At 37.9% G+C, this 12149-nt stretch overlaps 1 protein-coding gene and 1 long non-coding RNA gene across 2 annotated transcripts; both read right to left on the bottom strand.

Moving 5' to 3' along the window:
• Positions 1-38: 38 nt before the first annotated feature.
• LOC124256945 lies at positions 39-1833 on the bottom strand. Its single transcript, XR_006893139.1, has 5 exons — positions 1734-1833; positions 1330-1477; positions 852-972; positions 289-353; positions 39-147 (listed from the first exon to the last, which is right to left on the bottom strand). It is a non-coding gene; the product is annotated as an uncharacterized LOC124256945 (long non-coding RNA).
• A 4057-nt stretch (positions 1834-5890) lies between these two features.
• Positions 5891-7698, bottom strand: LOC124256973. The gene is made up of 5 exons (XM_046690930.1): positions 7583-7698; positions 7182-7329; positions 6707-6826; positions 6143-6207; positions 5891-6001 (listed from the first exon to the last, which is right to left on the bottom strand). Exons 1-4 carry the CDS (start codon positions 7622-7624, stop codon positions 6149-6151), a joined length of 369 nt encoding a protein of 122 aa, XP_046546886.1. The 5' UTR covers positions 7625-7698; the 3' UTR covers positions 5891-6001; positions 6143-6148.
• Between the last annotated feature and the right edge of the window lie 4451 nt (positions 7699-12149).

The following is a 12149-nucleotide window of genomic DNA, read 5'->3' as shown; positions in this document are numbered from 1 at the left end:
CGGTTTGAGGAGAGTCTAATGAACAAGACATGACAAAGTTGATGGTTATGATGATTTATTGAAATCATACACTTGCAACGGAATCATTCAGAATCATTTACGAGATCAACTTCAATGGTGTAGTGCCACTCTCTACAATGGGGTTATCTGCAATAGAAATACATCGAATCACCTAATGTTCGACAATTTGACATAAAATGTTAAACATATATTTCCTGATCTTCTATGGTGACAATGGTGTCTACTCAATAAAACAGAAACATTTCTGTAAGATTTCATATTCCTTACCCCAATTCATTCCTCAATGTTCTCGATGGTCCTGGCGAACTCTTCCAAACTCACGTTTGTGTCTCCTACATGGAGAAATGTTGTTCAGGTCAGTGACAATATATATTCAGATACTGCCAGCGGCTGAAGGGATGATATAAATCCAGCTAGGGTCCATGCAGGAAGTAAAAGTACTGTAAGTCCCCATGGTCCCTAATATGGTGATCTACTTTCAGTGGTTGGCGATCTATAGCCAATTTTATATTGTATTGTCCAAATAGTGCTATTAGTTTTAAATTTCCACACTAGTTTTAGTTGTAATTGTGATATTCTAGTTGTTTTACTCGTCCTTTGCAGACAGGTTTTATAATATACACATATTACATTTCAATGTCAAATATGTTCTCGTCACGATATGGCTGGACATATTGCCGATGTGACGTTAAATATTAACTCACTCACTCACTCCTATATTCAGATACAGAAGTATTCATCTTCCATCTTGTCAACCCTTTCTGACTCATAAAACATATTTCAGTAAAGATTACATTTGTATAACTGAGATAGTATGCATGAGCTCTAACCATTTTCATCTGCAAAAAGAAAGCAACTCCATGGCCGATCGTCTGTCCATTATCGTCTCAGCTTCTGATTGGTCAATTGTTCCATCCATGTTTGCATCAAGGCTTTCCACATCACGTTTGCCTTGAAGGTAAAATAATAATGTTCGGAAAGATACACAGTGAAAGAAAGTCACCTATTGGACCATGAACTGTGTGTGTTTGTCTGCATGTTTGTTTGTTTGTTTAAATCCCTCAGTTACATTCAAGGTACATAACGGCGATCAGAAATGGACACTGGACCTGACAATTAAGTGACTGACATCATGAGAAGTGAGTCTTCATTTTGATCAGGATATGAGTCTTGATATGAAATAAACATTCAAATATCCATAGATGCATTCCATAACACCATGACGCCGTGTATAACTTCTCAAGATATAATTGAATACAAAATGCCAAAGACAACCCTGCATTATGTCTGTTTCTATGTGTCGCTCACCCAACAATACAGATCCAACTTTTACTGCTGTGCCAGCTATTCTGGCAACTCTTCGCCATCGAACACGTCTCCAGGCATCAGACTCTGACACCATCACTGTGGCCACAAGCAGGAGGACAAGGAACAAACGCATTTTGTGGGCTGTATTCTGTAGGGAACATAAATAATCCTTGCACGATTTGAGAATTATTTTCTTAACAATGAAGTCATGTTAGTATGTTATTTTATAGTCTAAATAATATTTCTATCCTATAGTAACCGATTTTGTTTGAGGAAATAATGTTTGCTTTCCGTTCGGATGTTCACATTGCTGAGTTGTCTAACGTATCCTTAGCAGGTGGAGTTAAGATATCTCTTTAAATTATTAACACAAATACCCTTTAAAGCTATAATGTTATACTTACCAGTAGTTGACAAATCACAACACAGTAACAAGGATGGGGCATTCCTCGTATTTATACTCTTCCCTGGGACAATCCCGTGAACTTTATCTGTGTGGGTTATGTGTTAGGTCCGTGTGTGAGAGAAGAGTGTAAATGGAAATGTGATTTCCGATAAGAAAATACATCAGTTCACACTTCCTTGGTATGATTTCAAAGAGGTTTGTGTTAGAAGTATGTTTACATCTGTTGCCAGACAGCCTTCTATTAATCACTTATCACAATTTATTTGCTTTCATGAAAGGGTGCCTGTGTGGGCAGCAGAAGCGATTTAATGCACTAGTCTAATAGAATATATCACATTCATCTTAAAAGGAAGCTAGTGTTTACGGTTGTAACATATTGCTTTGAAACATTTCCACAAGTTGTCAATTAATTTGTCAGACTATATTGTAGATCGAGCCAACAACATTTGGGATAAAAGTTTTCTCTTCGTTGGAATCGTTCACAAAACGGTAGGCTTAGTGGAGAAATAACGTTTGTGGATATACTTTAGTTGAGGAAAAGAAGACTTTTCAATATGTTCGTCAGTGAGTTGTCGGAACGTCCGTCATACATTTTGTGCTTGGCAGTCCACATTTTAATAGGTCAATGCATCAATGTGGTATTGGCTATGCGACGTATACTCACGTTTCTACATTTTATATCCCTTGTGAAAAAGTCAAGAGTTGAGGCTGAGTTGTTTTAAAGAAATGGAACTGTTTGATAAATTTAGCAACCTATGTTATCACATTAGTATATGGTCGTTTCAGAAATTGTAGATTAAATAAGCAGCTGAGATTCTTAGTGGCGGTATCCTCGAAGTACATGAGCATGTATTATTCTTTTCCTGAGAGTGGGTGACTGACTCTCAAGTCGCAATTAGCAATATCAGACAATAAAATCCAGCAATTTCATCGTATTGGTCATGCAAAATATACACACGTTCCCACACCCTATATCCCTTGGGATAAAAGAGTCAAGATCATGCCTCTGGGATAGATTTGTTACTATATTACCCTTTCATATAGTCTATTTTAAATTCTATTTCAACTCTACTCAATCACTCCCGCACACGCACATGCAGATACACATTCACACGCACATACACAGGCACACACACGGACGGACGCACTCACTATCTCTTAACAGGATGGTAAATAAATGGCTTTGTATGTGCTTGATACATCCAGAATATCCTAACGAAATCAGTTAGGATGTCATTTTCCAGGTAAACTAGCAGAAGGGTAATATTAAATCTTTCCATATATTATAGTGAATTGCATCACAAAATTCAGGTAAGTCTGCTCCTACAAAAACTCATCACCATCTTGTTTTACATAAACCTCAACAACCAATTAAAACCGAGAAAAGCATTTCTTTCAGACATCAAAGTTTTCCGATGAAGTTTGATATAACTGTCATGATCGCAACAATATCATTAACAATATTTACATTCCTTTGACAACTGTCTCTGGAACCAGCTCTCAGTACATAGTTGTAATGGTTTTCCAGGGTGTCGAAAAAGAAACATAAGGTTGAGGGAGGTCCTGTCACTGTTTATTCTCACTCTAGGAGTGGTGCTTATTTTCTAATGTACATCTATATATCACAGACGTCCATGTTGCTATCTGTTTGGCAAAGTAAGTGACGTTACAATGTCACCAAACAGGATTACATCCCTTTAAATGGGCCAAACGAAATGATGAATCAATTTAGAATAAGTTAATATTATGTCGAAAGTACTGAAGCACTTCATGTTGCTATCTGTTTGGCAAAGTAAGTGACGTTACAATGCTACCTAACAATTATATCAAGACGCTACAAATGCTCTCAACCAATTCCCTGCGGAAGGTCGCGGGTTCGATCCCCGATCGCGTTATACCAAACGACGTTAAAATATGGTACTTGTTTGTCCCTGCCTGGGGCTCGGCATTAACGGGTACAACAAGGACTGGTCGGCTCGTAGTCAGTATAATTTGTCTGAGTGGGGTATTCATGCTTCACTGCGGTATGGTATCTCAGTGGGCTAGCACTATAAAACCAGCTTAAGTCTGGGCTAGTACAAGCAGCCACATATACACATACACACGCAAGCACGTCGTCATATGAGCGAAATATTCTCAAGCACGACGTAAAACCCAATTTCACCTCACCTCAACCAATTCCCAAGCAAGATTAGATAGATTAAAATGAGCCAAAAGAAATGACCAATCTTTTCACAATAACTTACTAATAGAGGAAACAGAATTGGAAACAATATTATTGCACCAGTTAGCTGTCATTCAAAGACTGGCTACACTATTTAAAAAGATTGTAGCTGTACCGTCTGACAACTCTTTCAGTATAACCATTACAGGTATGTCTCATCACATCATACGTACGACATATCAAATAATGAAAAACGTGAACCCAGTTTGTTAAGTGAAAAGGGAATTTTCCAAACGTTTCCTTTCAACAATAGACCATACATGTTTTGTACTGGATTCTAAAGCCCCATAAGATCCCTTAATAGACAAATATTACTGTATATATTGCTTGGTGGACAAAATGGACCACCAAGTCCCCGCCTGACATATTACCCATATTCCTTAGCAGGATCAAAGAAGGACTTTGTTCTTCCTCACAGAAAGATGTTTGAAAGAGGTGGAATGAATACCATATGGACACTCGGAGAGATCTACTTGAATATTTGCAATCTCAGAAAAGTATCAGGCAGGGTCTATTCTTTCAGAAGATTTCATTTCTACACCTCCGTTCCCACTTAAACGTTTCAGGGGAAATGCTAGTTGTTTCAACCACAGAGTGTGTGTATGTGAATGTGGCAACGATGTATGGTGGCCTATGATTAGATGTGGATTTAGAAAATGATTATTCCATTTACACCCCAATTCCGTGCAAGCGATTTTCATCGTTTCCACGTTAACATCGTCGGGGTTAGAAATTTACTGTCAAACGTGTCAGCGTATTGTAGTACACGTCAGTTATAAAAGCAAACTGAGAGTTGTTCTCATATTGGTTTGCACACAATTAAACAGGGTGTTTTGCCTTTTCGGCGTCTGTTCAATAGTATGCTTCCAACTGAAACAATACAGAGTACTGTGGCACAAGTTCTTAACGTTTCACGGTTGGTGATTAGCAGGTTACAACCACGATATCGACAAAGAAATAGGGTTGATAACAGATGTTGGTCTGGACAGCCAAGGCCTTTTCACCAGAACGACTGGGTTACGAAACCATAGTCAAAGTGCCTCTTAAATTCACAGGTGATATGTATCACTATATGGGACATTAAAACGTTGGGAAAGGGCCATAAAGTGTAACTTCGGTGCAGATATTTTATGATCTCATATCATCCACACTGGTGTAATAGCCAATTCCTTCCCTCTGATTTAACAACATAGAACCTAGAAATAAACAAGAACATAAAACAGCTTAATCTGTTTCATATGCTAAAGGGTTCCAAGTGGTGACAAAAAGGGGTGACCAAAAGCTCCAACAAATACTGTTTGACAACGGAGTGATTTCAAATTTTTTTATTGTCAAAATGTATACTGTACTATACAACTGGTGGGCAGAGCGACTGACTGACTGAGTTTGGTTTTACGCCGCTTTTAGCAATATTCCAGCAACATCACGGCGGGGGACACCAGAAATGGGCTTCACACATTGTACCCATGTGGGGATTCGAACCCGGGTCTTCGGCGTGACGAGCCAACGCTTTAACCATTAGGCTACCCCACCGCCCCCATGGTGGGCAGAGCGAACCATCAGTGTCAACATGCGTGTAGGTTCATCAATATACACATCGTTCCAACATAATCAAAGGATATTAGAATGATCAAGGTTGCCACTTGTTAGATTGCAACGAAGTCATTATCTGCAGAGGTGATCCAATCTTAGTGTGAAATGCGTTTTGTGTGCAATGCGGAGAGCATTGTTTCATGTTAAAGCAAAGCTATCACATGTCAAACATAATTGACTTTATATACTTTTGGCTGATTATGCATGATTCCGATCACTATTTTCACGAAATGGATGTAGTGAAGACAATGTAAATCAACGAAAAGAAATACATGTTTTATCACCTGCTGTCTTAAATTACTACTGTTGAGTAGTCTAATGAACAAGACATGACAAAGTTGATGGTTATGATGATTTATTGAAATCATACACTTGCAACGGAATCATTCAGAATCATTTACGAGATCAACTTCAATGGTGTAGTGCCACTCTCTCTACAATGGGGTTATCTGCAATAGAAACACATCGAATCACCTAATGTTCCACAATTTGACATAAAATGTTAAACATATATTTCCTGATCTTCTATGGTGACAATGGTGTCTACTCAATAAAACAGAAACATTTCTGTAAGATTTCATATTCCTTACCTCAATTCATTCCTCAATGTTCTCGATGGTCCTGGCGAACTCTTCCAAACTCACGTTTGTGTCTCCTACATGGAGAAATGTTGTTCAGGTCAGTGACAATATATATTCAGAAACTGCCAACGGCTCAAGGGATGATATAAATCCAGCTAGGGTCCATGCAGGAAGTAAAAGTACTGTAAGTCCCCATGGTCCCTAGTATGGTGATCTACTTTCAGTGGTTGGCGATCTATAGCCAATTTTTATATTGTATTGTCCAAATAGTGCTATTAGTTTTAAATTTCCACACTAGTTTTAGTTGTAATTGTGATATTCTAGTTGTTATACTGTCCTTTGCAGACAGGTTTTTTATAATATACACATATTACATTTCAATGTCAAATATGTTCTCGTCACGATATGGCTGACATATTGCCGATGTGACGTTAAATATTAACTCACTCACTCACTCATATATTCAGATACAGAAGTATTCATCTTCCATCTTGTCAACCCTTTCTGACTCATAAAACATATTTCAGTAAAGATTACATTTGTATAACTGAGATAGTATGCATGAGCTCTAACCATTTTCATCTGCAAAAGAAAGCAACTCCATGGCCGATCGTCTGTCCATTATCGTCTCAGCTTCTGATTGGTCAATTGTTCCATCCATGTTTGCATCAAGGCTTTCCACATCACGTTTGCCTTGAAGGTAAAATAATAATGTTAAGAAAGATACACAGTGAAAGAAAGTCACCTATTGGACCATGAACTGTGTGTTTGTCTGCATGTTTGTTTGTTTCTTTAAATCCCTCAGTTACATTCAAGGTACATAACGGCGATCAGAAATGGACACTGGACCTGACAATTAAGTGACTGACATCATGAGAAGTGAGTCTTCATTTTGATCAGGATATGAGTCTTGATATGAAATAAACATTCAAATATCCATAGATGCATTCCATAACACCATGACGCCGTGTATAACTTCTCAAGATATACTTGAATACAAAATGCCAAAGACAACCCTGCATTATGTCTGTTTCTATGTGTCGCTCACCCAACAATACAGATCCAACTTTTACTGCTGTGCCAGCTATTCTGGCAACTCTTCGCCATCGAACACGTCTCCAGGCATCAGACTCTGACACCATCACTGTGGCCACAAGCAGGAGGACAAGGAACAAACGCATTTTGTGGGCTGTATTCTGTAGGGAACATATATAAACCTTGCACGATTTGAGAATTTTCTTAACAATGAAGTCATGTTAGTATGTTATTTTATAGTCTAAATAATATTTCTATCATAAAGTTACCGATTTTGTTTGAGGAAATAATGTTTGCCTTCCGTTCGGATGTTCACATTGCTGAGTTGTCTAACGTATCTTTAGCAGGTGGAGTTAAGATATCTCTTTAAATTATTAACACAAATACCCTTTAAAGCTATAATGTTATACTTACCAGTAGTTGACAAATCACAACACAGTAACAAGGATGGGGCATTCCTCGTATTTATACTCTTCCCTGGGACAATCCCGTGAACTTTATCTGTGTGGGTTATGTGTTAGGTCCGTGTGTAAGAGAAGAGTGTAAATGGAAATGTGATGTCCGATAAGAAAATACATCAGTTCACACTTCCTTTGTATGATTTCAAAGAGGTTTCTGTTTGAAGTATGTTTACATCTGTTGCCAGACTGCCTCTATTAATCACTTATCACAATTTATTTGCTTTCAGGAAAGGGTGCCTGTGTGGGCAGAAGCGATTTAATGCACTAGTCTAATAGAATATATCACATTGATCTTAAAAGGTAGCTAGTGTTTACGGTTGTAACATATTGCTTTGAAACATTTCCACAAGTTGTCAATTAATTTGTCTCACTATATTGTAGATGGAGCCAACAACATTTGGGATAAAAGTTTTCTCTTCGTTGGAATCGTTCACAATACGGTAGGGTTAGTGGAGAAATAACGTTTGTGGATATACTTTAGTTGAGGAAAAGAAGACTTTTCAATATGTTCGTCAGTGAGTTGTCGGAACGTCCGTCATACATTTTGTGCTTGGCAGTCCACATTTTAATAGGTCAATGCATCAATTTCGTATTGGCTATGCGACATATACTCACGTTTCTACATTTTATATCCCTTGTGAAAAAAGAGTCAAGTTGAGGCTGTGTTGTTTTTAAAGAAATGGAACTGTTTGATAAATTTAGCAACCTATGTTATCACATTAATAAATGGTCGTTTCAGAATTGGTAGATTAAATAAGCAGCTGAGATTCTTAGTGGCGGTATCCTCGAAGTACATGAGCATGTATTATTCTCCTCCTGAGTGTGGGTGGCTGACTTTCAAGTCGCAATTAGCAATATCAGACAATAAAATCTAGCAATTTCATCGTATTGGTCATGCAAAATATACACACGTTCCCACACCCTATATCCCTTGGGATAAAAGAGTCAAGATCATGCCTCTGGGATAGATTTGTTACTATATGACCCTTTCATATAGTCTATTTTAAATTCTATTTCAACTCTACTCAATCACTCCCGCACACGCACATGCAGATACACATTCACACGCACATACACAGGCACACACACGGACGGACGCACTCACTATCTCTTAACAGGATGGTAAATAAATGGCTTTGTATGTGCTTGATACATCCAGAATATCCTAACGAAGTCAGTTAGGATGTCATTTTCCAGTAAACTAGCAGAAGGGTAATATTAAATCTTTCCATATATTATAGTGAATTGCATCACAAAATTCAGCTCCTACAAAAACTCATCACCATCTTGTTTTACATAAACATCAACAACCAATTAAAACCGAGAAAAGCATTTCTTTCAGACATCAAAGGTTTCCGATGAAGTTTGATATAACTGTCATGATCGCAACAATATCATTAACAATATTTACATTCCTTTGACAACTGTCTCTGGAACCAGCTCTCAGTACATAGTTGTAATGGTTTTCCAGGGTGTCGAAAAAGAAACATAAGGTTGAGAGAGGTCCTGTCACTGTTTATTCTCACTCTAGGAGTGGTGCTTATTTTCTAATGTACATCTATATATCACAGACGTCCATGTTGCTATCTGTTTGGCAAAGTAAGTGACGTTACAATGTCACCAAACAGGATTACATCCCTTTAAATGGGCCAAACGAAATGATTTTTCTACTTTGACCAGGATTCTTCGAACTTGTAACAGTCGTTGGAAAGATAAAAAGAGAAAAGGGTAGTGCGCGATGTATCTGACGGACTTATATGGAGAACGTTCGAAGAACTTTGTAAATACAATAATAGAAATACCGGTTATGTTTAAAACGTACCCTCAGTCTGATAGCCAGAGGGATTATTGTGAAAGATCGCAGTATGTATCATCATAAACGGGCCAAGATAAAAGTACATGTCATTCATCCCCACATTATATCCCTTTTATAGACACGGGACATCATTGTTACAGGTAGGGCAAACACTTTCTTCTAAAGGTATCTGCCGGTTTCACGCTACATACATGTATTCAGATTATCGAGAAAACTAGCGACGCAAGTTCTCCTCCATCACACCAGAGACCATATAATCTATCATATGGCCATATAATATAATTGTATAGATACCCAGTGTTTATTGATAGCGATGAAGCAACTTATCAAAATTTACGGCCGACAGTATCATCTGCATTACACTCACAGGGTTGTCATGGTAAAACCTGTTTTCATGATAAATATCTGCTAATCCTTGGCACGATTCCGACCATATCATGGGCATGTGTTTGTGAATCATAATCAAATAGTGATGTTACAAGGCGTCCATGCCGCGTCAACAACACATGCAAACAAGGGCGTAGCTACCATTATAAAAGACATCTCGAGCTTACACATGATCTTTGCTAAAAAATAATTTTTCTTCTAATTCTTGCCAAATATACCTCAAACACGTTCCATTTAATAAGTGGAAATAACTCTATGAATCATACTGACTACGGTATTCTTTGATTAAAGCATTACCATGTACAGTAAACAGGTTATTCTTCACATCATAACTTTCGGTGATGATTGTTTTTTGCATCGACATGTATGAGGATGTTTTGTTACAGTCATGATTATATGTGAATCATCACTGAAATGCAGTTGTTTATGTTTCATTTGTTAATCATTTATTTTAGAAAAAACAACAAATACTCGGTGTATGGTATTGTATCAATGCAGTAGACATGTGTAAACTACGTCCAAACATATTTGTATATGAGGAAATCACATTTCAATTTCGACAACATTTTGAAGCTATTGAAATCATCACACGTCAAACGAGAACTCTTTAAGTCTCATAAAAATGAAAGTTGGGCAAGCCCTCAATACCATCTATAATATAAATCTTTGCAGCCCATAGGGCTTACACGAAAAATGGCTTGCTACGCGCCTGGCAAACGCACGAGAATTGCAATACGGGCCTCTAACCACTGATTCTTCGTGACCTGGAGACAAATGTGACTGAGCGTATGTCATACAGACCCTGAAGCAAATATATCCAAGCCCACGCAAGTCTACAAAATGTGGCAAGTCTAGATTGCCACAGCTTTAGGAGAAAGTCTCAGGGCTCCTTTTCTTTTTATTATAATATTTTTTTTACTATGAACTTTGTTCTGTAAAATATGTTCATATCAGAGACTAGTTGTTAATCTAGTTTTGACGGGTAGAAGACAAAAGACAAAATGGATACTAGTGCGGTTACATTTCTTTAATTATATATAAACATTCGTCCTTGTCTCGGGATGAATGTATATTTTCCACCAAATGTACATTCGGAGGATATCGTAATCTAGGTTAAGCTATTTGAATCATATTTACAATTAAAAGACCCAAACAATGGTTTGTTGTCCCAAAGTTTTGGTTTTCCATATCTTGTCCCTGTCTGTATCACAGTCACAGAACGATATTTTTTCCCTTTCCGTCTCTAGGAAAACTCACTGCAGGGTTCGGGTTATGGAGTGCCATACCAAACACCCACAGCTGGCGGGACCAACATCTCCAGTAACATTTACATCTGCCAACGCTTAATTCGCAAGTGGTGAGGCAATAAGCTAATGAGGCTAAGGGTTTGTGAAATATCTAAGATGCCTTATATGAAGTCTATCATCTAAGCAAGTCTAGCTATGTATGGCATATTGGAAAATGCATAGACCAACGCTTAGTGTCTGAAGATATATAATTTTGATAGTAACAAACAAAGTTTAACCTATTTAAAATGAAAAGGAGCCCCAGGGAGACACGAGATTCAGTCCGGCCAGCCATGGCAGTTAGATATGTTTACTTTGTAACCCGAACCCCAAAGTGAGTTAGGTTTCTTGCAGATGTTAACAGACCCTGGACCTGAGGAGATCTAGACTTGCTTCATTTAAGGCTTTAGCATTGTAAAAAAGGCTTGGCAGTAGGGGAAATAATGTGGTTCAGGGACTGTGAGACAGACTAAGCAGTAAGTAAAATAATGTGGTTCAGGGACTGTGAGACAGACTAGAAAATGCATGGCAACCTACACTTCATTGTGACTATGATTAAGGCATCATTTTAAAACACAAAGGTTATTTCCTTTGCGTTAACTGACAGGCTTTCGGTGTCAAATTATTTGGAACTCCGGCCAAAGGTGATGTTATGCTGTCTGGAAATATGGCCTTGCAATGCTTTGGTTGGACATAACGATAATCTCAGCTGACTAATACTTTGCACGTGTTTCCCCCCACTCTTTCCATACCCGTAAAAGTTAATTTTCCGTATATATGTCTGTAAGAAAATACTGTAAAGTAATGGGATGGCTGAATTTGGCCACCTGAGGTAGTGACCACAGCACTCTGGTTATACTGCATTCAGAAAGGACAGAGCTTGGCAAGATACCAATAAATATGCTTGTCATTTATACCTTTATCTGATGTTTGTAGAATGTGATTTTATAATTGAAGATGCTTCCTGCACATGTAGCCCCAATATAGATGTTGTTAGTCTGTGAATCTTCCAAATTACTTCGTCTCTTTTT

Source organism: Haliotis rubra, unplaced genomic scaffold (genome assembly GCF_003918875.1).
Source record: "Haliotis rubra isolate DU_JTF1 unplaced genomic scaffold, ASM391887v1 Scf645, whole genome shotgun sequence".
Lineage (NCBI taxonomy): Eukaryota > Metazoa > Mollusca > Gastropoda > Lepetellida > Haliotidae > Haliotis > Haliotis rubra.
The sequence above is the reverse complement of the archived record's forward strand: the minus strand, read 5'-3'. Positions and strand labels throughout refer to the sequence as shown.

Excerpts from the sequence above, each read along its gene's own strand:
- LOC124256973 (XM_046690930.1), bottom strand. The coding sequence starts at position 7,624 with ATGCCCCATCCTTGTTACTGTGTTGTGATTTGTCAACTACTG. Across the intron at positions 6,827-7,181 it reads AGTTGGATCTGTATTGTTGG|GCAAACGTGATGTGGAAAGC; the intron begins GTGAGCGACACA and ends TTTACCTTCAAG. Across the intron at positions 6,208-6,706 it reads TTCTTTTGCAGATGAAAATG|GAGACACAAACGTGAGTTTG; the intron begins GTTAGAGCTCAT and ends TTCTCCATGTAG.